General features: G+C 47.5%; 1 protein-coding gene across 1 annotated transcript in view; it reads right to left on the bottom strand.

Moving 5' to 3' along the window:
- Positions 1-6,426: 6,426 nt before the first annotated feature.
- PARVA (parvin alpha) overlaps positions 6,427-26,942 on the bottom strand; it is a 167,121-nt gene continuing 146,605 nt past the window's right edge. Inside the window, exons 11-13 of the mRNA XM_003910205.5 lie at positions 23,897-23,998; positions 23,085-23,157; positions 6,427-13,880 (exon numbers count right to left, since the gene is read on the bottom strand). Coding sequence (XP_003910254.3) covers positions 13,804-13,880; positions 23,085-23,157; positions 23,897-23,998 — 252 coding nt within the window. The 3' untranslated portion in view covers positions 6,427-13,803. The remainder of the gene's footprint in view (positions 13,881-23,084; positions 23,158-23,896; positions 23,999-26,942) is intronic.

The following is a 26,942-nucleotide window of genomic DNA, read 5'->3' as shown; positions in this document are numbered from 1 at the left end:
CCACAAGTGTGTTCAGAAACTGGATGAGGTGGAAGTTGCAGGTGGAGGCTTTATTAGCTGAGGTCCAGGGGGTCCAGGGATGTGTGCATGTGTGGGCGTGGTACAGCAGCCCACAGGGATGGCAGGTCGGCCCACCTGGTTTCCCGCCCATTTCCATTTCTCACTTATGCAGAGGGAATGCCTCCTTTCCTGTTCTGGCTGCTATGCAATGAGGCTTTTATATTCATAGCTCCCTCATTGTGTGTCATCCTGAGAGATTCCTCCTGCCTCCTCAATAAGCCACATCTTACATCACAACAATGCTGAATCTTGTGTACAGAGTATGAATGTGACACATTTCTACCACCTTTGGGGACATCTCTGGGGAGCGGCAGGACATTTGGTTTAAATCCTGGCCCTAAAGCTGCGGCATCCCTGGGTTGGAATGTAGAGTAACAGGGCTGCCCTGAGGAATGAGTGGGAACTTTATCTGCCAAAGGAGATGCTCCACACAGGGGCCACACCTGGGCCGCGGCCCGCCAAGGCCTGGGAGTGTGTGCCACCTCCACAGAGGGCCTCCCCGGGGCTCTCTCAGGGGAAGGAACTATGCCCTATGCCCTGCTACCTCTGGTTCTATGCTCAGAGTAGCAGGGCATAGGATCCACGCAGGTCTGGGAAGCCTCATAACAATCCAGAGACCCCTTCTTTCCCAAGAGCCAGAGGAAATGTGCCATCGTGCAAAGGACGCGGGCTCGGGAATCACACAGACCTGGGCTGGATCTCACCTCCGCCATGTGCAAGCAGTGCAGCCTTGAGCAACTCGCTTACAACTTCTTGGAGCCTGTTTTATCATCTGTAAAAACATGAAGTGAATCACACCTACCTCACAGGGTGCTGTGATGATTAGGGAAAATGCTTACGTGCAAATAACATTCCAACATGTCAGCAGTTGTAATATCAGCCCCAAGAATGGAGGGAACGAGGGTCAGAGGTCCCTGGAGCCAGCTTTGCCATCGATAGGCTCTGTGACTCTGGGCAAACTCTCTCCCCTCTGCAGTGGTGGGGCTGGATGCGATTATTTGTAGGTACACTGAGCGTCCCACCTCCCGGATTCTTCTTTCTCTTTTCTTTTCAAGCAGCCCCCGTTCTGGTCCCTGGGTGGCAGGCTCTGAGATGGAGATTTATGAGCAGGTGGCTTACTGGGGAGTGAGCACAGGAACAACATCGGTGAGGGAGCGGGAGCATGTGGGGAGAGGAGCTAGGCTGTGATATGCTGTGAGGGTGGCCTCAGCTGCTCCCACCTGGAGCTCTGGGGCTGGAGGGAGGATCTTGAAAGAGCCTCTTCTCTTCAGAGATGTCCAGATGGAAGAAAGTGTGTGCACTGACTGTGTGCACCGACCAGTCCTTGGGTGCCCATGCGAGGGAGTGTCATCTTGGAGACAGGCTCACATCTTTCTTCAGCAGGGCCTATGGTGCAGTGGGAGGCAGCTGGGGGTGTGGAGGGTAGGGAGAGAGGGAAGAATGAGTGCCTTGGCCCTCAGGAGCACCTGGGCAGGGGGCACCACAGCATCTACTGCACAAACCCTTCCTGCCTCTAGACTTCTCTAGAGCAGAGATTCAGTCTGCTGGCTTCTCAGTCTTGGACCTGGCCTGCCCTGACCTTCCCTAGCCTGGGAGAAATCAGTGTCTGTCCACGAATACTCATCTACTGCCTGCAGCTGCCAGGAATTCTGAAGGCAAAAGCTGAGGAATTCAAAGCATCTATGACTTAGCAGGATTGTTCCCAAACTGCAGACTTCTCCAAAAAGCCTTCTGGATTTAATTGTGACTGCTTCTCACAGTTCTTACAACATAGCCAAGGGCTCCCGGGCCTCATTTTCAGGGCTGTCCTCTGGCTGCTGGGGTCACTGGGCCTTGGTGAGGTTGCCTGGGGAATGCGTGGGTGTTTGGAACCCTTGCCTTCCTGCCTAAAGGTAAGATGCTTGGAAGCTGGAGTCAGACAGTTCTACCCCTTTCTGCAGGGTCATTTTGGCCACTCCACTTAACCTATCTGGGCTTGTTTGCTCATCCCTAGCATGGAGTTGGTACTACCCTCAGAACCTAGGGACGTGGCTTTTCTGGAGGCTAAAAACAGAACATCTTGAGCAGATCCAACATGCTGCCTTCTGGTAAATATTTCCTCTCTAAATATGTGGTTTGAGTGGTAGCTACTATCTTCCTATAGATTTTACCTCCTGCCCCATCTGCAATCATGGCTGATTGGTCCAGGAGTGGGCATTAAGAATTTATTTGGAGCCTTGTATTGGCATCCTGAGCTATAAAATTTGTACAAGGCTACAATGGCAAACAGCTTTCCTTGTAATATTCCTGCCTCTCTCCCACTCCACCACAGACATCACTAGTCAAAAGGTGATGGGGAGAGTGCTGGGTTGATGCTCACATGATGCTCACATGTCTGCCATAGATATGTGAGGAGCAGAGGAAGCATGGTACTATTTGCCAACCCTGGCCTAAGGCTTGCAGGAATAACAATAGCAATAGGAACCCCTACTGCTCTGGAGCTTTCAGGTTTACAGAGTGTCCATAGCCACACTGTTGTTGGGTCTCTCCACCAGCACTGGGTTGTGGAGTGGCCCTCCTCGGTGTGGGATGATTACTCTCAGAGTTGGAGCATAGGTTCAGGAGAGAGGCCTGAAGATGGTGGGGTGGGAGACACTTCTGAGCCAGGCAAAATCAAACCAGGACTCAACAAGTGACAAGCCCCCCTCACATCCTTACTACTGACGGAGAGGCTCAGAGATACAGTGACTTGCCCAGTATCACACAGCTAGCAAATGCCAGGCTTGAACATAGGCCCTTTGCCCCTAAATCAAGTTTTCAGGGGTTCTGGCTCTCCTTATAAAATGTGCTTGTGCTCTCTCCCCTGGGCTTCCCCTGAGTCGAGTCTCAAGCAGTGTAACTTGACTGCAGATTTTCACATTGGGAAAATTCAAGAGAAGAAACTTGCTGCATGTGACTTGTTTTCTCTAAGCCCCTGGAATTCGATTTTGTAAAATGATCTCACAGGCTTATTATAAACATACATTGATGTACATCTTCAACTGTTGAAACAGCCAGTGTGGGTAAACCTGAGTCACGAATGGAGGAAGCAGAGCCTTTCAGTAAAGTCTATTCACATATGGGCACAGGCTGTGCCAGTGGGGCCGTGTGCTTCCAGGCGGGGCTCTGGGCTCAGTTAGACCATAAGTCAGGACTGCTGTCACCTTACCTTTTCAGTCCCCTGTCTCTGGGTCTACTGGTGTTCCCAGCCGCAGTCTTAGGAACCAATCTGCTGATGTGCGGTGTGTGGAGGTAGAAGTTCACAGGCGGTAACTCAGCAGCCCCGGAAAAGTTCTGTTATTAAAGACCTAGAGTCTACCTGGAGCACCTGGACATTGTTTGATGACAGCACCCTCTTACCTGGCTCTCTCATCGCTCTCACGGGCCTAAGCTCCTGCCTTCACCTGCCCTGCACAGCAATTGCCCAATGGGACTCAAAAGGCCCACTACTAATTCCAGCTGGTCCCCTGCCTGAGGCTGGCAGACTAGGCCGCCCCTTCTGTGTGGTGCCATCTCCCCTGATCTCAAGCCCTGTTTGCTGCCTGTCACTTAGCCCTACCTGCTGGAATCCTCCTCTCCATGTATACTTGCCTGAACTGTGATCAGCTTGTGTGTTCCTGCCTATGAGACCTCAGCAAGCCTGGCTATTTCCCTGGGCCCAGCATTGGTCAGCTGGGGTGGTGCTGCAGACTCCAGCCTCTGTACCTCCCATGCCCTTCCCTCTCCCCACAACTCCAGTCCTGAAGCTGGGAGCTCACCTTACCTCTCTAGCTTTCTACCCAGAGGAGGACAGCCCCCAAGTCCCCACAAGGGCAGAGACAGGCCACTTGTTTGTTGGAGAGGAAATGAAGCTTCCTCAGGCATTCATACCTGTGCCTCTTCCCAGAGTACTCCAAATAACCAAGTGTTTGGCAGAAAAAGACACAGAGCATACCCTTGAAAGAATACTTCAAGGCTGGGCACAATGGCTTGCACTTGTAATTCTAGCACTTTGGGAGGCTTAGGCCAGGAGTTCAAGACCAGCCTAGCAACATAGACCCCGTCTCTAGAAAATAAAAAAAGAATTAGCCAAGTGGGGTGGCATGTGCCTCTAGTCCCAGCTGTTTGGGAGGCTGAGGCAGGAGGATTGCTTGAGGCCAAGAATTTGAGGCTGCAGTGAGCTACGCTGTACTATTGCACTCTAGCTTGGGTGATAGAGCAAGACCCTGTCTCTAAAAACAAACAAACAAAAGGAACAGCTTCAGCGTTCTGATAAACCTCTCTTTAATTGCAGAGTTTCCTGCAATCAGTTAAGGAGAGGCCCCAGCACTCCCCCTCTGTCAGCTAACTAGATAAATACGTAAAGTCAAGAGGAAACAGTATCTGTGATGGTAAAAGGAATTTTGATTCACAGTTGGAATCAAACCTCATTGACATTGATCATGACCTCACCTCTAGCCTGTGTGGTGTTGGGGAACCGGGGTTAAAGGAATATGGAGGCAGCAGGACATCCTGGAGAGAATGAAAACTTCAGAGTCAGACAGAGCTAGATTTGAACCCAGCTGGTGAATCTGTTTTCTCTTCTGTAAAATGCGTAACTATAGCACCTACTTGACAGGTTGTATCTACATGATAGACAGGTTGCTGTGCGTGGCACATGGCTGGAGTCCAACAATACTTTATTTCAAGTCTTTCTTTTTCCACTGGAGATCATCACTGAGTTGCGGTCTCCTGGGCAGAAAGGGGGTTGGCAGTTATCTTTCCCAACAGGGAGCATGTGTCTGTCTTGGAACACCCTAGGAACACCCTAGGCTCTGGCAGCCTAGGTTATGCAAGGCACAACCAGAGGACGAAGTAACAGGATCCTAGCAGGGACTGTGGTTGGAGAGGGTCAAACTGAGCTAAAGCTCAGAAGGAGATGCAGCCTGGTTCCATCCGGGGTCTGAATCAAGGGTCAGAGGGAAGTGGCAAGGCTTGGAAGTCACTAGAGCATAAGCGCATGTCTGTTTTGTTTGCTGTGGATTCTCCCATGCCTCGCGCAGCATCTGGCATCATAGGTAGCGTTTAAATATTTATTGAACAAATGAAGAATAAATGAATTGGTGACAGCCTTATCAGTTCCCAGCCTGGTTGTTTCGGGAATTCCATTTGAAAACAAGGCAAAGGAGAGCAGCTGCTGGCAGGAAACAAAGGTGGGAATCGCTAAAGGTTCTGAAGATACACCATGTTTAAATGGCTAGGACTTCAACTCTGGAGCCACATGGCCAGGACTCAAAGTTCTGTCATTTACAAGACATGGAACCTGGATCATGTCACTAAAATCTTTCTGTTTTTTTTTTTTTTTTCTTTTGTCTATAACATGGGGATAATAGAACCTACCTCACAGGATTGTTGAAAGAACCAAAGGAGATTATTCATGTAAAGTGTACACTGTAAGTGCTCAATAAACACAACTGTTAGCATTAGTTGAGAGGGGTGTGAAATTAGCTGTGTTTCCAGAAGTTTTCACAGGGAATACACACAGAGTGGATTAACTTAAAGAGAAACTTCTCAATATAGTGATAGATGTTAGAGCATAGGAAGAAAAAAATATGGGGAAAAAACCCCAGAAACTAGTTAAGAGTCATTGCAGTATCTGGGCATGAGAGGATGAGGCCTAGATTAGGGGACTAGTTGGGGGACCACAGAGGGAGAGGACCAGCGCAAAACAGGAAGCTGTGTGTGAAGACAAAGTCCAAATGGCTGGCAGTAGAGCCCAGGCTGGACTTTGGGTCGTTGCTGGTCATCTGGAATCTGTAGCATAAAGACAGTGATTTCCTAGCAACAAGTAATACTTTAGAAGAATGACCCCAAGTCTCCATTTGGCTTTAGGGTGAGTTGTGTGATTTTTGTAGCAGCAAATCTGTATGGAAAATGAAGTTGTTGATCCTGGAGGGAAACGCTCCCAAAGATTCCATGGCAGCTATGGCTGGGGTATTTTCTGGGAGAATCTAATTAGGGAACCTCAATGATATCTGATGCTATCTCATCATGCCATTGAATTACCTCAAATGAGCTGCACTTGTCATCCCCACTAAGATGGGAGAGTCATTTGGGAAGAGACCCTGGACTTTCCTATCCCATTTTGTGCAGAGAGTGGGGTTGAAGACTGAACAGACATTCCATAAATATTCCCTGACTTGATGGCATTATGATTGTGAGAGGTTGGGGCCCAGCCCAGGGCACTGACCAGAATTCTTGTCCCATGGTGTTTGGAGTTCCACTTCATCAATGTTAGGGCGGGCCTGTGCTGCCATGTGGGAATTGGAGTCACATGAAAAGAACAGGAGAGAAAGCTCTGTATTTTATTGACAAAGAGCACCAAAGGGATGCCGGTCAGAAAGCCTTTTAATCTGTAAACAAAGACACATGAATGGGCAAATTTTGTAAGTGAAAGCAAAGTGGCAAAAGCCCTTGGTGGTGAGCTTGGTCTCTCCCACAGGCAATGACAGCCTTGGTCATGGGTCTGGACAACACGCAATTCCAATGCAGGCTAGGAGGACATTATGAGAGAGAGCTGGGAGAGTCAATGATGCAGAAAGTACAGACTCAGGAGAGGCACAGAGAATGCAACCCTTTTCCCCAAGTGCAGTGGATCAGAGAGCTCAGAACAGAGATGAGGAGCTCATGGCCTCTTGTACCCTAGCCTAGAGCACACTTACTGCTCACTATCTTATTGTCCATCATTTTAAGTCAAACATCCTCAGTTCAGTGAGAGTGTATATTCTCCAATATTACACACATAAGGAAAGATTGGGTAACCTCTAAAGCCTGAATGAGAAAAAGCTTCCAGGAGCTGTTTTTCAGAAACACCAACATATATTTGCCAAGGGCAGGCACTGTGTTTCTGCAGGCAGGCGGTGAGGCCTTTGACAGGGTTTCCAGGAAGACACATAGCAGCCAGAGAGTAGTGCAGCCCCAACCCTGGCTCCATACAGAGCAAACATGTAACAGATTAAATATTTATCTATTGTCCTGTCTACCTCAATAAAATATCACACTCCTTTAAGCAGTTGCCTTAATGACATTTGTGTGTCTTGGAATGCCGGCCTGTGCTAACAAATTGCATCTGAAGATGTGAAAACATGAAGATCAATAAAGAGAAATGAAAAGTCTGCTTCATTGATAAAACATCATTTATCTTAATAATGGGTACTTCTCTGAATTTCCTAAGTGCCCTTCCAAATGCCAGTATCAAAGCCAGTGCCCACACGTGTGTAGAAAGTTCAGGAGGATTCAGGGGAGTTGAGGCAGGAACACAGGCTGCTCAGCTCAGGGGGCCACCGAGGAGAAGCATCATTCTGGGCCAGCCACCCACTGGATTGGTTTCCAATCAAGGAGCTTTCAAGAGGGGATTTCCAAGCATATTTCTGGAATTTCAAAACTTCCAGTGAAAATAATATACAGTTGACCCTTGAACAACAAAGATTTGAACTGAGTGCATCCACTTGTTCATGGATTTTGTTTAGTTTTGTTTTTTTGAGATGGAGTCTTGCTCTGTTGCCCAGGCTGGAGTGCAGTGACGCGATCTCAGCTCACTGCAACCTCCACCTCCCGGGTTCAAGCGATTCTCCTGCCTCAGCCTCCTGAGTAGCTGGGATTACAGGCACGTACCACCACGCCTGGCTAATTTTTTGTATTTTTAGTAGAGACAGGGGTTTCACCATATGAGCCAGGATAGTCTCCATCTCCTGACCTCATGATATGCCTGTCTCAGCCTCTCAAAGTGCTGGGATTACAGGTGTGAGCCACCATGCCCAGCCCATGGATTTTTTTCTGCATCTACCACCCCTCAGACAGCAAGACCAACCCATCCTCCTCCTCCTCCTCCTCAGCCTACTCAATGTGATGACCATGAGGATGAGGACATTTATAATGACCTGCTTTCACTTAATGAATAGTAAATATATTTTCTCTTGCTTATGTTTTTCTTAGTAACATTTTTTCTCTAGCTTACTTTATGGTAAGGATATAGTATATGATGCACATAATATACAAGGTATGTGTTAATTGACTGTGTTCAGTAAGGCTATTAGTATTATAGTTACGTTTTGGGGGAGTCAAGTTATATGCAAATTTTCAGCTGCTCAGGGGTCACTGCCCATATCATTCAAGGATAACTGTACTTTCATATGAAAGTTGTTTCACCAAACATTGTGAAACATTAAGTGACCCCCTGTTGGTAGACTGTATATAATGTGGTGGGCATAGTAGCAGGTATAGCTCATGCTGATTAGTATGAATTTGGAAAATGTATTATTCCACATCCAGGAAGCTTGCTTATAGTTTGTCAAGCCCACAGGCTGGATGGTGGGACTCCTGCTCCTGCCATTGGTAAAACAGGAGTCCTCCTCTGAGGTGAGAGGGCTGGAAGTGCTGGTCTCCATGGATCAGCGTTCTGGCCTGGTAGGCCCCTTATTGCCTTCCCTCCACACATGCAGCCTTGTCCGCTCTGTCCAGTTCCCCTAGCTCTTCTCAGGACACATTGTGGAGAGGCTGGGAGTAGTCCAGGAGCTCCTGTCCATCCGCAGCAGCAGGTTAGGAGGAGCTATGGGATGCCCAGAGGTTGCTGAGACCAGATTGGTGTTGGGGTGGGCACAGGTTTGATCATCTCTCCTGGTCTCCTCCGTTCCCCAGCCAGAACCATGGTATGACATGAGAAGGGCAGTCCCAGACTCCGTATTACTGATGTAGCTTTCCCCAGAGTTTTCCTACACAGTGGGACATTTTAATAGGTAAATGGCAACCTAGTTTTCAAATGAGAAAAATCAGCACTCCCGATGCCTGCGATCGGATCCTTCTTCTCCCTCACTCTGTGTCCTCTAGTCATGCTGGCTTCCCGCAGCTCCTCTCGGAGCCAGGTCTTCTTGTCTGGGGATCCTCCTCCGTGCTGCGCCCTGGAGTGGCCGGCTCCTCACTGGAGTAGCTCCACGACTGAGGGGTTACTTTAAAACGCCGCTTTGCCAGAGACTCCTCATGACCTCAAATCTCCATTAGACCTCTTTCACAGATTTTAGTACTTCTCCATCGCGGTCGTCACAATTTGTAACTAACATCGATTCAGAGTTATTTTTCATCTGTCTCCCCTGCTACACTATAACCTCTCACCCTTTGACATGCTGCACTCAACACGTACTTGCCGAATACATGACTAAATGAAGGCCTGAGTTCAGAGTACTCATTCTAGAAATTTCTCAGGGGACAGACAGGTCCTGTGACCAAACAAGACTGGCACGCATTGTATCCCGTCTTCCCTCACAGAGTCCTAATATGCATTACGTAGGGGGCTCTGAGGTAGGCTCCAACTAGAAAACAAAAAGCCTCAGTAAGCTAATTTTCTTCACCTCATGTTTCCTAAACGTATTTAAATGTGACTTTTTTTTTTCCATCTAACATTTACTAATATCCTGTAGAATTTATTTTTAAGAGATGCTTTCTGGCAGGATCCTACTGGGAAGCCTGATGTTCTCAAGGTCATCCGGCTTGGTTTGGGGGCTGCTCACCCTGTACTGAGCACCCTCATGGCTGTACTGCTGTCGTGAACACACATGCACATATTCACATATGCAGCCACCACTGTAGTAAAGCATGCTATATGCACAGTTTGAAGCTAGCCTGGGGTTATAGTTTTGAGGGAGCAGAGAGTAAAAAAACAATTACAACTCTGGTATTTGTAAATGTAGCCTTTGTAGTTATGACAACTCATACTGACTTGTCTTTTGGTAAGACTCAAATCTGCAAGTATTTGGGAAGCTGATGTGTGAAGGCAGGTCCCATAGGTGGTGAGTCAGTCTACCTACCCTACCCAGCCTTGCAGCTCTGCAGCTCTCTTGTTTTCAGCAGTTGCAGCTGTTCTCTGTGATTTTCTAATAGAGTTAAACACATTTTTTTGGGGGGGAAATGACATGCCATCTTGGAATTAGTGAAGATTTCAGGACATATCCCTCTGGCATATCTAGGATGTATTATAAAGGTAAGATTCCTGAGGTGGAGCTGTGTTAAAGGCAGGGGACCTCAAATTAGTTTTGATCAGCCTCCACTTAGGCAGGGCAAAACTGCTTCACCCACCGACTCCATCTAGTCTTATCTTCCAGTGGAAAAATAAATGAGTGATAATTTGTGGGGAGTGGATTATGTATACATTTGTTCTAGCACTGGACTATGGATGATTCCTATTTGAACCACAATGTATACATGTCTTAGAGTCTAGTTATTGAAAAATTACAGCTCCAAAATACTGTTGATGCAAATAAGCTTCAAGTATACTCTGTAGGGTTAACCAAGCAACCCACAACAAAATAAACTGATGATAATGCAAGCTAACAGTAATTCATAATTAAAAAGTACCAATAGCAGCAATTGAAAATTGCAACCAACTCAAGGCAACACTGATGATGTGCTGATAAAGAACCCTTCTCCCAGATCAGGCAATGTCATCTCTGTGCTGCACATGTGAAACTGGAGCCTTCTAATATAGCAGGCGAGCACGGCACTGCTGGCAGCTAGACTTTATAGCACAGAATTATAGGGTATGTAGTAACCTTTGTGATGCTTAGTAGATTACAAATTAGTAGTCCTGGTAATATGTAAAAACGAAGCCTTCACCAATCTGCATACAATTCACCATAATATTCCAAAAGAGGACTTAAACACGTTCAGTTGAAGGCACATGAGGATGCCTCTGATAATGCGCCCCAGCCTCTGGTCCCGCACTCCATAGGTTTTAGTCTCTACTTTTGAAATCACTGTCTAGGCAGCCTTTCCTCCTTCGGCTCGGGCTTTTTTCCTTTCCTAGCTCAAGCAGACTGGAGATACGCATTTGGATTTATGAAGTGCTCAGACTGTTATTTTAAAATGTGAAAGGAGTTCTTTTTAATATCCAGGTAATACAATATCCAAGATATAACATTAAGTGGTAAAAAAGAATGTGTATGACAGTATGTATGACATCTTACTTATATTTTTAAAAGCCCACAGATTTTATATGTATGTTTGTGCTTTACATGCCTAGAGTATCTCTGGCAGTGTGTGTAAGAAATGGATCAAAAGAGTTGCCTCCAGGGAGAGGTAATGGGTGCTGGAGGAGAGAGGGAGGCTTGGGTTTCCCACTAGGTATCTATTTGCGCTTTTTAAATTTCGCACCATTTATGTATTAACCATTAAAAATAACTGAATTTAAATTAAGAGAGAAGAAAACAAAACCCAGTGAGCCTATACTATAAAGTGTTGATTCTCATTTTGGTTTCTTTCTTTTTTCTTTTTATTTAAAGATGAAGGTTTGTTTTATTTTTTATTGATTCCTCTTTTGGCTTTCAAAGTCATGGTCATATATTAAGGAGGAGATTCCAGATTCTACAGTAAAATATCGAGATGAGATGACCGCGTTAGAAAACCAGGCCCAGGACGTGGGATTCTGGGCTGAGTCAAAGAACTCAATCCCAAAACACAATTTTCTGATAAATTAGAACTGTTATTTAAAAACTTTCCTAGTGTTCCAATGTATTTTCATACTGTGTATATGTAAAATACAAAAGGAGCACTCTTAGTAAGGACACTTGTACATTTGTAACTTGAATATAAGAAAAAAAGACCAAAAAAGAGACAAAATTCATAAAGCGAAGCATGTTTAAATGAATGCATTCCTCTTATTTCATCCTGCTTCAGTATTGCTCAAGAAAATTAAGCAATTATTTATCTTGATTTGCTACCAGGAATTTTTTAAAAAGCAGAAGAAATATTACACTATTTAGTGTTTCCTAATAAAAAATAAAATTTCACTAATTACATAAAAAAGAATTGTATTCTTTTACATAGATCAACACAAAACAGTACATTGCCTTTGTATGTTAAATGCTCATTATGCTGAGTGACAATTCTAAGAGCAAAGACATGTAGTTATCTAAATTTTATGGGTCCTGAATTACTGCAGATAGACAGTACAGTAAGAAATAAGGCTGAAAGGAATGTTTTGGACACTATAGGAGGCCTAACTTTGGGTGGTGTAGATACAGATCAAAATGCACTTCTCAAACCAGAGATGCGCTTTGTGGAGTGGGCCTAAAGTAGTGACAAGGTAGTCACAGACTTCTGGAGGAGGGTACTTGGGCTGGTGTCTACCTGGCATATTTAGGAACATTCCATAATGAGATGGATATCAGCACAATTCATGATTTAGCCCAAAGCCTCAGTCAATTGAAGGCTACAAGTGTTGAGTACCACAAGTCCCACCTCTATCTCTATATGTTTAGAGTGCAAATATTTTCCCATGCTTCTCGTCCCCTAGTCACTGCCCACCCACCTCTGCCCCTTCCCTATTCTTACAGGACCTAGCAGGCTGGCACACTAGAGCTCTGTCTTTCAAAGTCAAGTTCACATAGAGGAGATACAAGTAACCACAAGCCCTTGAGTAACCCACGCAAAGAAACTGCTTGGCTTTGGTCTAAATGACTTACATTTTTCCTCGCCTGAATTAGCCGGTAATTACATGTGGACAGACTTAGCCAGAATAGTCCAAATGATCAATTAGAAGGCAAAAAGAAGTTCCTTTCTTTAAAGTTCAAGGGTCCCTGTTGAAGTGCCCTACTTCCAAAGCGATGCTCACATGGGCCTGTGCCCAGCTCTCTGCAGTGCCTGAGCATATTGTACATTTGCTTAACGATAATGAATTTAGTACTTATTTTGCAGGAAAATATAGGGCATTTCCATTACATGCAATCAAGCAAAAAGGCTGCAAAATGTGCCACTCCATTAATTCTAAACAGAATCCTTCCCAAATGTCACCCTGAAACCAAAGTACAGAGTTATTATAAATCTGATGGAATTAAGAGTAATTTTCATTTGTACAAAGGATTTGAGGGACATGACTCCTGCCACACACACACACTATTAATTGGGTTAAATCCAATTTGCCAATTTCAGTGTGAATCACTAAGCTCTGACCTAGCTTGCCCCAGTGGTGAGATCGGTGGGTTCTCGTCTTTTTGGCTCAGGTGTACATATGCACGTGCTCGTATGTGCCCACATATACACAACTTTAGAATATGTAAAGAACATATGCAATTGGCTTGTTATAAACATGTACTGTCTACTATTCAGGAATGAATACTTAGGTAATAAAATTATAAAGAAAAGCAAAACCTTGATGACTGGGCTCAGAATAGTGGTTACCTTTAGGGAGAAGGGAGAGGTTATGTTCAAAGAGGAAAAAAATGCCAACTTCTGGCAAGTCATTTAACCTCCGAGCCTTAGTTTCCTCATCTGTAAAAGGGGATTGTAACACCTACTTCCATGGGAGTCCTGAAGATTAATGGCCTTGAGTATATCAGAGCAGAGCACTGAGTGTGGTGCCTGACACATAGTTAGCACCCTTTGAAAGGTAACTAGGATCTTTATTTTCATTTCTGGGGACTCTTTTGCCTAAGCTGGTTCCCAAATCATGGAGGGAAATGTGGACCTGGCACCGGGATGGGAACAACCTTCCCAACCTTCATTGCTAGGTTGTCCCCAGGGCCTGGGAGGGACGGGTCAGCCCACTGAGTTATGATCATTTCCTTCCTAATTTCAATTTCTACTATCTCTGGGTTGCAGCTGGACTTGTGGGAGAGCACAGTGCAAGAGACAGGAATAAGCAGGGTAAGACAGTTCGGAGGAGGGTCCAGTACGCCAACAGCAAGAGCTCCTGGGCAATGGGGGGCCCAGGGCAGCCCCTCACTCCACGTTGCGGTACTTGGTGAAGAGGTTGTACAACACTCGTAGTGTAGATTTCAGGTCACAGTTGACTATGTCTGTGTAGAAAACAAAAAACACGTTGTTTCCGTGGGGCCACGTGTTCCAAAGTTGGCATACACTGCCCCTCCCACCCACCCCTGTGTACCCAGCATGTTCGGGGTGGATGGGTAGAGTGGGCAGCAAGACTTCAGGGCAGGGGGCAGTTAGGATAGAGGTGCTGGGGCACAGCATCTCCAGATAAGGCCTGACTCTCCCCACAATCCCCACCTGTCCCAGGGGCTCTTTGCCCACTGCCTCCAGCCTCTACCACAGAAGCAACCATGTGTGGTGGAAAGGAGGGGAAGGCCTGGGGCTATAGTGGAGGACAAGGGGGTGAGTTGGGACTCAAGCTGCCTCACAGAAGCGTGCCTAGCAGAGAAGGGGGACTTGCAAGGAGTACTCAGGACATAGGCGTCATGGGGACAGACAGCTTCAGATTAATAACAGAGCAAGGCAGAAGGGTTTGAGGTACTAAAACTTCAGCTGGAGGTCCCTCAGCTTCTATGCCACCATTCCCTCTCTCGCTCATTTCCTCCCTCTAATCTTCCCATCCTTCCTCCTTTCCTCTGATCCTCCCATCCTCCTTCCCTCCCTCTATTCCTTCCTTCTTTCTTTCCTCCCCCCAGATCTTCCTATCCTCCCTCTTTGCCTTCCTTCCTTTGCAATAGGAGCTTTCCAGGTACAGAAGTGGGCAAAGAATTCCATGTGGAAAGTTTAGTGTATCTTACTAAACCCAGCTATGCTGGAGAATTCCCAATAGGCTAGCATGACTAGAGAGGTTGGGGTGTGCGGGGCTGGATCCTGAAAGGCCTTGAATTCCAAGTTACGGAGTTTGCATGATTTTGTAGGCTAGAGGCTGGAAACTGGCAGCTGGCAGGCTAGCTATGACTCACTGACACATTTTGCTTAGCCCTTCCTCCCTCCATCCATTTACTGGTCACCACTTTCTCTGTTCGTCTAATCCTCTGCTGACTCCTCTACCTTCGTCCCTCCCCCAAGAAGACTCCCTCTCTACTCTTGTCCCTTTGCTGTCACTCTCCTAGACAGCCAACTTTTGAAGAATGGGAGAAGAGAAAACAAAAAAATGGAACTCTGTCTACTATTGAGGAATGCATACTTAGGTAATAAAATGATAAAGAAAAGCCAAAACAAAGCAAAACCTTGATGATTGGACTCAGAATAGTGGTTACCTTTAGGGAGAAGGGAGAGGTTAGGTTCAAAAAGGATGCAGGGCAAGTTGGAGGAAGCTCTTGGGAGCCAGCATGACTCTTTTCTTCGACGTGGGTGGTGGCTGCGTGGTGGCTCACTTGGTAAAAGTTCACTAACCTGTACATTTATGTTTCATGCACCTTTCTGTATATGTGATATTTTTCACAATAAAAATGATTAAAAACCAATTGTATCGGAGGTCAGATGAAGTAGGTGATTAAGAGAAGGTAATATATGCTCTGGGATTCAAAGATGGGAGAAATTACACTAAGTCATTGGGAAAGAAGGTGTGGGGGAAGGCGTCAGGATTCTAGCAATGCTCTGGTCAATACCCACAGGGATCCTTCAAGAGTAGGCAGAGTGGGGAGCCAGGGGCTCCCAGGTCTTAGCCTTGGGACTTTAAAAAAAAGATTCTATTTTTTATTTCAATAGTTTTTGGGGTACAGTGGTTTTCTGTTACATGAATGAACTATATAGCAGTGAATTCAGAGATTTCAGTGCACCCATCACCCAAGTACTGCACATTGTACCTAACATGTATTAGTTTCTTTATCCCTGTCCCTGCTCCTGCCCATGCCATTTTCAGTCTCTAAAGTCCATTCTATCACTCTGTATTTAGCCTTGGGATTTTTGCAACTGGGACTGCCACAGCCTGGCATGCTTAGGCCCCAAGCTCCAGGCCTAGGGCCCAGGGCCTTTCCTGCCTGTTCCTTCCAGGCCTTATCCTGGTTATAGACCAACCCTGCTCCACCCTGGCTGGGCCCAAGGTCTCCTACTGATAGACCAGGGGCTTCCAGAGACCCCTGGTGTGGCCTGGAGCTCACAGCGGCCATTTCTGCTCCCATGGTGGTTCATCACATATCTGAGCCTCCACCTGGGGCCCTGGCCTGAGGCTGAGCCCTGCTACCTTGCCTTGCTCATGCTGAGCCAGGAGTCCCACTCTGAATCACCTTCTGCCAGATGGAATCCTGTGCCCTCTAGGCTGATGCCTGTCCTCCCCGACTGCTTGGTGTTGAGTGTTTATTAAATTCCACTCAAGTCAAATATTAGGAAGTTACTCCAGGGAGGAACTGCTAGAAAGGCAGAGAGGGGTAAAGGTGAGCTTGCCAAGGGAGTGGGTGTAAAGGGGAAGGTAAAGTGAGCCTGGAGCCACTGCAACAGGCTCCTAATGAGCTCCCTTTGCCCTCTCCAATCCACTCTACCTACTGGAGCCAGACCTCCAGGTCTCCAGGTATGGCTGTGCCCCCAGGTATGACCACCAGGTATGGCTGTGCAGGATGTGCACTGCACAACTCCAAGGCACATCATTCACACTTCCAGGTCACCACTGTCACGGACTACAAGGTAAACAGAGCTCCTTGGAGCTGTGTAGCTCCCAGCTTGTGTGGCCATACAACTATTTCACTTAAAAGGTCCAAAATCCTAAATCATGGCTTTGTAAGGTGTAACCTGACCTGACCTGCCTACCTTCCCACTCTCATTTGGTGCCACACTGCCTCCCTCACTATGTATCACAGTCACTGTGGCTTCCTTTCACTACCCTCCCCATGGGCCATGCTGTTACAATATCTAGATCACTCTTCCCAAATAGCTGGCTCTGAGTCCTCCTGCAGACCTCAGCTCAAAGCACAGGCTCCTAGGCCTTCCTGACCCTGGCCTGGGTACAGGGGTCCCGTTTTATGTTCTCAAAGCTCCCACATGCTTCCTTCATAGTACTCACTCCAGGTATAAATCAGTGACTTGTATGCTTATTGATTAATATCTGCCTCTGCCCTGGACTGTAGGTTCCTTGAACACAGAGAACACGGACCCTCCAAGGATATTAACAGATCCATGAATGAATGGTTTCCCAGTGTCTTGGAAGCCAAGGAAAAAAATTCCAGAGAGGGCAGACAAGAGGGCCACATGCTCCCAAGAGGGTGAGGAGGTTAAGGACTGAAAAGAGTTCCCAGGGGACACAGGCCCAGGAGGTGACTTGGGAGAGAGCAAGGCCAAGAGCAGGTGGGGGTAAAGTGTTAACAGCATGGGCAGATCAGAAGTGGAGGCCTGAGCATGGGTCACAAAGGAGGAATTTGGGGGCCCGATGAGGGACAGATACCGACGGCGGCAGGGGTATTTGTTTTCCCTTCTGAAAGATGGGTGAGTTCTGAGGTTGCTAGAAAATGTCCAATATGGCAGAATGTTTTAAACTGGCCATTTTAATGGTTACTAAGTGACATTTTTATGTTCACAAAAGTTTGAAGTCCATCTCCACCACAGCTGTGTGACCCTGGCAGTCACTTAAATTCTCTGAATCAGTTTTCTCACTGGTAAAATTGGGCAATACCTTTATGAAAAATACCCAGAATATATTAAGCGTCCCCTAAATGGTAGTTTTCTTTCTGTTTTCCCATCTTTGCCCACTAGCAGAGCTGCTGTGTATAGCCGTGCGGTCTGTGCATTGCACAATGCCTGCACCATTCACATGGACTAAGCCCTGCTCCTTGGAAATGTGAGTTGCTTCTTCATCACCTTCACCACTAACGCCAACAGATGGGCCGGGTGAATAGGGGAGACAGCAGTCGGAGACACTGCTTATCACCTGTTCTTATCAAGAAAGCCAAGACCTGAGCCCCCAGGTAGTCCCAGGCAGACTAGCAAGCCAGCAGGAGACTGGACTATCTCAGCCAGGAGAAGGGCTGTGGATTCCTGGGAATATACTGTAACTCCATGCCATATAAACAGAGCCACTTCAAAGCCCTGATCTCATAAATTGTGTGATTAGCAACTCAGTTCAGTTCTGAGAGCCTCTGTGTGCTGGCCCAGGGCCCCTCTCTGGAGGCAGACAGCCAGGACTATGGGGCTCTGGTCAGATACACCAGAACGGAGGCTGTCTGGCAGCCTGGGGCCAAGGAAGAGGCGGCTGTAGAGATAAAACAGCTTCTGGCCAAGGGGAAAGGGCTTGCTGTTTGCTCCTCCCACCCAGAGGTATTAGTAACTCTTTCCATCAGGAGAGGACCATCCAAAACGAGTTCATGATTCTCTAAAGGATGCAGAGGCCAAAGGAAGGAGAGGAACTCTCTTCCCAGCAGAAACATTTTGCACAAAGAGACAAGGCCCTCTGTGGCCATTTGTGACACCACAGTTTCCTTCATCCCAAGGCACTGTTGAAGGCCCTTCTCTGAAGCTTTCCCCCGGGGTCTCTGAATCCCTTGACCAAGGTGGGAGGCCCTTGCTGGCTCAGGGCTGGCAGCTGGTGGGGGCTGGAATCAGGTGGCCAGTAGGTGGTTACTTATGCTCTAGCCCCCGGCCGATTTCCCGGCGCCTCTGTCTCATCCTGCCTCACATCTCTGCCTGCTCTCTACTCCCCACTGGGGCAGGATTCATGCTGTACAGATGCTCCTTTTGGTGCTCCTACTGTCCTATCTAGTGGTAGTTTGCCATTTGCTTTATTTATTTTTAAAAGCTTTTAAGTCATTAAACTTTTTTAAAAATATGACATACATCCAGAAAAAAACCCATGCAACATATATGTACTGTTTTAAATATTTGAAAATGAACTCCTGTCCATGTCAAAAATAGAACATTGTCAGTACCCTAGGAGGATCCTGTCCCCTTCTACATTCCCTCTTTCATTCCCCAAATATAACCACTATGCTGACGCTTACGATTACTTTCTTGCTTTTCTTACCAGTCCTAGCATCAACATATGTGCCCTTGAACGGTAGATTCGAAAGCTGCCTCTTTTTATATTTCACAGGATTCATCTATGCTGTTGCATGAGCTGTCTGTTTTTTAACAGTTTTACTGAGGTACAGCTATAATTATCTAACTATAATTCTATAATTATTCAAGAATAAAGCTTCTTGGCCGGGCAGGGTGGCTCACATCTGTAATCCCAGCACTTTGGGAGGCCGAGGCAGGTGGATCACCTGAGGTCAGGAGTTCAAGACCAGCCTGGCCAACATGGCGAAACCCCATTTCTAATAAAAATACAAAAATTAGCTGGGTGTGATGGTGGCAGCCTGTAATCCCAGCTACTTGGGAGGCTGAGGTAGGAGAATCTCTTGAACCTGGGAGGGGAATTCCAGTGAGCCAAGACTGTGCCATTGCACTCCAGCCTGGAGAGCAAAACTCCATCTCAAAAAAAAAAAAAGAATAAAGCTTCTTGATTTGTTGTCTACCTCTGGTAGATTTTCGGCGCTTCAAAATCATTGTTTTTGATCATTTTGTCCAGTTTCACACTTGCTCTTTAGCAGAGAATAGTCACTGATCTCTTCATGCTACAGTAACTAGAAGTTCCTCCCCTGACTTCTCGGTTCAGTCTTTTTATTGTCATGGTTGTATTATAATCCGTGATATGAATATGTTCCAATTTATGTAGCTAGTCTACTGGGATGTACACTCTAGCCCATGCTATCACAGGTATTCTTGGGCTTGTCTCCTGGTGTATGGACATGCATGCCTGTGAGTGGATTGCTAGGTCAAGGAGTGTGCCAACTTCCTATTACTGCTGTAGTAAATTAGCACACATTTGGTGGCCTAAAAACAACACAAATTTATTATCTCTGAATTGTAGAAATCAAAAGCCCCAAATCCGTCTCACTGAGATAAAATCACAGTGTCAGCACAGCTGCATTTTTCTCTGGAGGCTCTAATGGAGATCCTTACACTTGTTCTTTCCAAGTGGGGGATGGAATAAGTTAGGTGGCCATAAGGCAGTTACTGGTGTTCTAACCCTCTGGGGTTGCTTGCATTCTCTGGCTTATAGCCCTCTTCCATCCCCAAAGCCAGCAATGGTTGGGTGAGCCTTTCTTATGCTACATCACCCTCACACTTCTGCCTCCCTTTTCCACTTATAATAAGGACCCCTGTGATGACATTGGGACCACCTAGATAATGTGATCATCTCAAGCCCCTAAATTTAATAACATCTGCAAAGTCCCTTTTGCCATGTAAGATAACACATGAACAGGTACTGAGGATTAGGGCCTGGACGTCCAGGGCTGGGGACCACATTATTTTGGCAGGGGGTGTCTACCACATTATTTTATAGCGCATTACACATCTTCAACTATGTTAGATGAGAACAAACTGTTTTCTACTTTCAGCTAAATAAGGACTGAATAAAAATAAAATGGTTCTAGCAATTTAGAACACCAGCAGTTTCTGTTGCTCCACATCCTTGCTAACACTTGGTATGATGAGAGTTTTAAATGTTGGCTTCTGTACACTATCTCCTAGGGGAATGGGGGAGTTGAACATTTTCCATATTATCAGCCACTGACCAAGTCTTCCCCAAATGAAGTGATCACCTGGAACTCAGCTGCCATCACCTGCTTGTTTTTTCAGCATTGCTTGCCATCTGGTCCCAGGTATGAGACTACTTACATTTTAGATATTCAGTCCTACAGACTTCAACCCTGCCTGGTACTAGATGTCTTCTGAGTCCTTGCCTGCCTGTTATTCTGGAGTCTTAACCATAATTGATGATGAGTCTACTTGAAGGGTGATAACAGGGTGGACATGTGCATTTGAAGACATGTGGCACAATGCCCTAAATAAAAAGCTGCCAGCTGCATGACAATATTTCTTTTTCTTTCCTTTGAGACAGGGTCTCACTTTGTTGCCCAGGCTGGAGTGCAGTGGTGCCATCTCGGCTCACTGCAACTTCCGCCTCCTAGGCTCAAGCGATCCCTTCCACCTCAGCCTCCTGAGATGGAAAATTAACCACCACACCTGGCTAATTTTTTTGTATTTTTTGTACAGATGGGGTCTCACTACGGCCAGGCTGGTCTCAAATTCCTGAGCTCAAGCCGTCTGCCCACCTTGGCCTCCCAAAGTGTTAAGATTACAGGTGTGAGCTTCCACGCCTGGCCATTATTTCAAGTGCTCCACTGGTTATGAACTTGATGCTAACCCTTGGCTTACACTAACTGAGGTACTAAACGGTCATGAAGCCCGGGCAGCAAGTCATCTCAGATACCAACCCAGTTTCTAGGGGATTTCAAGGCACAACAGAGCTTTAAGTGTTAAACAGCACAGCGGAGAATGCATTTTCCTGACCTTAAAAACATTTTGCCATGAAAAATGCCTCCATCACAACCAGTTTGATTTTGAAATGCCCTCAAAGAATTACCCACATGGGCACCCTCTGAAATGTCTGCATCGTTTACTTCCAAATCTCACTTTCCAGGTAGAAGCATAAAAGGCAGAGGGAATGCTGGGATTCACTTCTCACAAAGTACAATTTCATAAAATGCTCTTTCCATTCCCCTTTACGTACTGGAAATTTGCAGCGTGGGCATAATGCCCTGTGTCATAACAAATAAAACATGTGTTTTTCCATCCACATCGGTCAGTTAGTTTCATATTCAGCAACTTAATAATTGCATACAAATATCACCTATATTCCAAAATATTCCTATAGATTGATTTCTATTGGGAAAATTATCTGTCCCAAGGGAAAGAAATATCCCAATTCTAAAATATCAGAAGTACTTCCAATCTGTAACCAGGAAGTTTCATATTAAGCAGTTCAAGAAAATGGAAGCAAAATGATAGCCGGAACGTTCCCACTGTGTCTGTCCTCCCAGAAGCAGGGTGCTCATCATCTGCCCACAGAACAAGAAGAGTCCATTCCTAATGCTATTAGGAAGGCTGGAGTGGCCTTGCCAAAGAGAGAGCCCCAGGGGGACACCAGCCTCGCCAGAGGTCCTCCCCCAGTTCTCAGTTGACCAGGGGCTTAGGACAAGGTGGTAATAAATGAGAACAGGAGTTGACCTTTGTTGGCCAGAGTCAATAGATAACAAGTCTGGAAGGAGTCATGAGACAGGGTCCTCATTCTTCCCCAGGGGGGACTTTTGCTCATGCTGTCATTCTGTCTGGCATGCACATACTTCTCTCCCAGTCTCCATACACCAAAGCCCTACCTGGTCCTTATGGTTTAGCCCCACTGTCACCATCTCCATCAAAGTGTTCCTCCCCCAAGACAGAAGTGGTATCACCTCCTCAGTCCTCACAGCCCCTTCCTTGTACCTCTTTCGTAACAGTTCCCAGGACTGTCATTTCATTTTGCTAACTGGCTGCAACTTGTCTCTTCCCTGGTTGGCTGCACATGCCTTGAGGTTCAGGAAGGTCTTACCCCTCTCGTCATATCATGATCTACAGGGTCTCAAGCCCACTAGACCAGGGCATGGCCCCCACTAGGTGGGGGTTTGGATAGAGGAGTTCAGAGCAGAGGCAGCAAGGGGGCATGAAAGCCCACCATCCCTACTCATCCACTTGCCTGTAAACTACCAGAAAAGTGCAAGCAACCTTTTGCCACAAATGGCATTCTCAATGTTCCCAGGGGACATATGCAGATCATCTGCAACACAGTGGTGACTCGCCAGCTCTGGTGAAATGGAATACTTCAGTCAGTAAGGGACAGAAAGCGAACATCTATACCAAGAAGACTACTAAGAGAAGTGTGCCTCCTCTGCTCACGAATGCACGTGTGCACTCCTAGCATGAGTATGCAAGGGCTGCAGGAGCACTTGTTCCTTCTGCATTTCCCCCGAGTCTTATATTTACAACCCAAACCCCACAAATCATGCCCTGTCCTCAGGCAGAGTCTGAGCAGGCAGAGCTCCGCATCTGTCAGATAGAAGTAGTTCTGCTCAGCCCAGAACTATCTGCACTGCACCTTCACCCCGACTTGCAGGGACACAGCTCTTTGGCAGGTCAGCACCCTGTGCAGGGACAGAAAAACCTGGACATTGGGCACAGGACAGTTCCTGCAGCAGCTCTTCTGCTCGGGCCCTGATCCCTGCAATCCCATGCAAGGCATGTGTGGGATTTTAGATTCTTTTCTTCCCCTGGCTGTGCAGCTGGCAGCTCACAAAGGGTCTCTGGGACTGAGCAGCTGCACCGAGTCCCACCTTCCCCAGCAATGAAGACTTCAGAAAATGCTTCCCTCTGCTACAAAATCTGAGTACCCGTGTGCAGGGAGAGGGTCTCTGTTGTCACAAACCCAGGAAAGAGCAAAGTACCTTCTGGTCGCGGTTTTGGCTTTTCCAACCCTCCGTCTTGCATGAGCTCAAAGGCAAAGGAGACATTCAAGACCTGGCAAGAGAGATGCAGACAGCGTGTACCATTGCACACCCAGGAGCCCCGGGACCTGGCCCTGGGAAGTGAAGGAGCCCAGCACTGTAGCCAGAGGGGCAGAGGCTGAACTAATTTCAAGAAGAAATATGGCTACCAAAATGGGCAGGCCACCTGGAGCGTGCGCTAGCTGATCCTAGCTTGCTGTTGGAGAAGCACTCCTGAAGAAGCACAAAACTCCCTTCATATCCTACTGTGTTCCTGTGTAAACTGCCAGGACTTCAAACTGGGGGTGTCAGTACACACGTTTGGAAGAATCAGATGGCAGGACATGTTCAACAGGCAGAGCAGGCTTTCTGCTGTGGACCAAATGCCTTTGTGTAGCGAGCAGGATGTGGCAGCCTACGAGAGGCCATCAGAACCAGGCTAAGCATGGGCCTCAGGTTTGACCAGCTTCACAGTCACTTTCCTTGTCACCTCTGGGGAGACAGGAGGCTGGGCTCTGGGACACTTGACAAGAACACAGGGCAAGGGACCAGGGCCAGACTTCAGGGGAAGGGAAAGGCAGTCAGGGATGCCCAGTGGTCTGCAGGTAGCTCCTTCCTCGCTCAGCTCTTATAATGGGCCCCACCTCCAGGCACTGAAGACCTTGGGCAGAGGGGAGGCTTCTGCCTTTTTTGTGGATAGCCCCAGCGTGGGTGTGGGCAGATGAGTCGGGGGATGTGGGTTAGGCAGCCTCCCTGATGTCCCTTCTCCTTACCTTCTGTTCAAAGCTGTCCGGGGTCAGGAAGAAGCTGTGCAGGGGCACAAAGTAGCCCTCCAGGAGCCCCATGAGCAGCACCAGGTATACCCCATCTGCAAACTGGAGGAAGAGCCAGGTGATGCACTGGCCCCTAAGCCTCCCAGCCAGTCCCCATCCAGGAGGCCCATCAATGTCTGTGCTATGCCACCTGAAGCCTACCACCCCAGGCAGGCTGCTAGCTGGGGGGTAGGGGCAGTGGCCCGAGACAAGGAGGTCTGCTCTGCCCCACGTCTGGCTGGCCCAGCACAGGAGCCACCAGCCCAGGCCCTGATCTCAGCTGACGCAGCATTGACTGAACAGAGGCTGTGTACCAACTCCTGGTCTAGGCATGGGGACCAGAGCGTGGGGAGTCAGTGTGGCTCCTGCCCTGGAGGAGTGCACAGTCTAATAGGGAAACTGGTGTGGGGACAAGGCACAGCTGCTCTGATGGAAGGAAGCTCGCTGGCCTGAGTGAGGTTGAAAGGTCGCCCATAAGCACTGAAGGCATCAGAGGAGGCTTCCGGAGAGGACGGTGCCTGAGTGGAGAGCTGAGGATGAGCAGGATTGGCTAGAGTGGGGCAGAGGGAGGAGGGAGAGGCGATGTCCAAGGTGAATGGCATGAGGCTCCTGGGGTGATCTGTGCTTTCTGAACAGAGAAAGGACTAGTGTCACACAGGCCTGGGCATTCTTCTTTCTCCCATCTCTCTTCAGTATTACAGCAGCAGAGTGCAGCTGTTATGAATGTGGGCTCTGGGGCCAGGTCTCCCGGTGCAAATTCCAGCTCTCTCACCTACTAGCTGTGTGCCTTGGGCAAGTTATGTCACTTCTCTGTACTCATATGTCTTATCTGTGAAACAGGGATGGTAATAGTATAGTATCTACGTCACAGAGTTATCGTGAGGACTAAGCCAGTTAATATGCAGAGAGGGCCTGTAAACTGCTGGGCATGTAGCATTGAATAAATATTAAATATTGCTATTACTGTCTGGGAAAACAACAAAGCAGTCAGGACATGACTTACTGGCTCTTCCTGGCAAAAGCAGAACTATGTGCTGAGGGCCCTGGCAAGAGGCTTGCAGCCCGGTCCCTTCCTAGGCAGAAGAGGCCAGAATGGTTGGGAAACCAGGCCCAAGGGACAGGAGAGTCCCTCGGCTAAGTGTGGAGGCTGCTGGTCTTCTGCTCAGGGCTGGGTGAGGTGAGCATATGCTGAGCACTCAAGACAGGCTTGTGGAGGCCATGGAGGCCAGGGATGATGGACCTTTGGAGAAGCAGTGGTTCCAGGTGTGGGGGATGGCCTAGCAAAGACATAGAGGTCAGATGCACATCCGACATTCTAGAACCCTTTCAAAGGAGGCTGGGCCACCAAACGTTTATGAGTGTAAATAGCTACTAGGGTTCACAGAGGCCAAATTTCTTGGAATCACCTTAGGAGCCCAGAGTCTGCTCAGAGAGCTTTCCAGGTAGCCAGCTGGCCCGGCCTGTGGCTCAGCCTTCATTAGGGCATAAGACCCTGAGCTTGGGCTTGCCTTAAAGGCAGCTCCTGGCCAAGTGTGGTGGCTCATGCCTGTAATCGCAGCACTTTGGGAGGCTGAGGCGGGCGGATCGCTTGAGCTCAGGAGTTCAAGACTGGCCTGGGCAACATGGCGAAACCCTGTCTCTACTAAAAATACAAAAAAATTAACTGGGTATGGTGGTGCATGCCTGTAGTCCCAGCTGCTCAGGAGACTGGGGTGGGAGGATCACCTGAGCCTGGGAAGTTGAGGATGCAGTAAGCTGTGATCGTGCCACTGCACTTTAGCCTGCATGATGGGAGTAAGATCCTGTCTCAAAAACAAAAGGGTAGCTCCTCCTAGCTTCCATCCATCAGGCCTACAACTCAGGTGGGAATGGCCTGAGCATGACTCACCCTAGGTGGACACGGGAGAGCAGACCCCAGAGTCTGTCAAAATCAAGGCTCTTCTGGTGGGAGCTGAGCTTTATTCGAGCTGTGGTGAGGAGGAGTTAGGAGTAAAAGAATCCAATCTGTGAGCTCAGGGGTGACCTTGGGTTAGGGTTGGGGTCATTCACAGCTCTGAATGCCAGGCTGAGACTGCTCCTCACCTCCTATGGCTGGTTCCACTAACTTGGTAGGAATAGCAGATAAAACCGCAGAAACCCAAAGTGCTTGGCAGTGACCTCTGTCATAGCACTCCCTGCCCTTGAAAAACGAGCTAATCATTCCAGGGCCCATTCTAGCTCACTAAAGGAAGCGTCACTTTTCCAGAACGTTCCTTACTTCCTACAAGAGTACATGAAGCTCATTTCACACAGTCTAGACACACTCAGGTGGAGCTCAGCGACAGACTGGCATTTGCCTTTAAAATAAAAGGAGGTACCCAGACGATTGAAAGAGAAGCACAAGGCAGAAGCTCACCAAGAATGAAAGGAGGTGGGGAAACAGGATTCATCTCGCTCAAAGTATCTCCCCAATAAAGATTAGTTAAGTATAAAGAGGGGAAAAATAACTTTATAATAGGGAAATCCGGTGAATACCACCCTAACCAAATAATCCAAGTTATCACTAGCAGTGGGGCTAATGGACAGAGTGCCTCCTCCTGGGATGACGCAGGAAGAACAAAGCCTTACATGGGGAGTGCTGTTGATGAAAATGATGACCTGAATCTAATACGCAGGGAAAAGACAGTCTATAAACCAGCTGGCCTGAACGCTTCAAAAAGTGTCAATGCCACGCCAAGAAAGGCCAAGGAGTTGTTCTATGTTAAAAAGACACTAAAGAGACATGACAAGTAAATGCAGCATGTGAGCAAACTGGACAAGCGGCAAAATCTGAACAGTGTTTTTTCCAACCACATGACGTTGCCATTTTAGTAGGTTAAAAACAGTCGGCTGGGCGTGATGGCTCATGCCGATAATCCCGGCACTTGGGGAGGCCAAGGTGGGTGGATCACCTGAGGTCAGGAGTTCGAGACCAGCCTGACCAACACGGTGAAATCTCGTCTCTACTGAATACAAAAAATTAGCCGGA

This window comes from Papio anubis, chromosome 12 (assembly GCF_008728515.1).
Source record: "Papio anubis isolate 15944 chromosome 12, Panubis1.0, whole genome shotgun sequence".
Taxonomy (NCBI): domain Eukaryota; kingdom Metazoa; phylum Chordata; class Mammalia; order Primates; family Cercopithecidae; genus Papio; species Papio anubis.
Note: the sequence above shows the minus strand (reverse complement) of the source record. Positions and strands in the feature narration are given on the sequence as shown.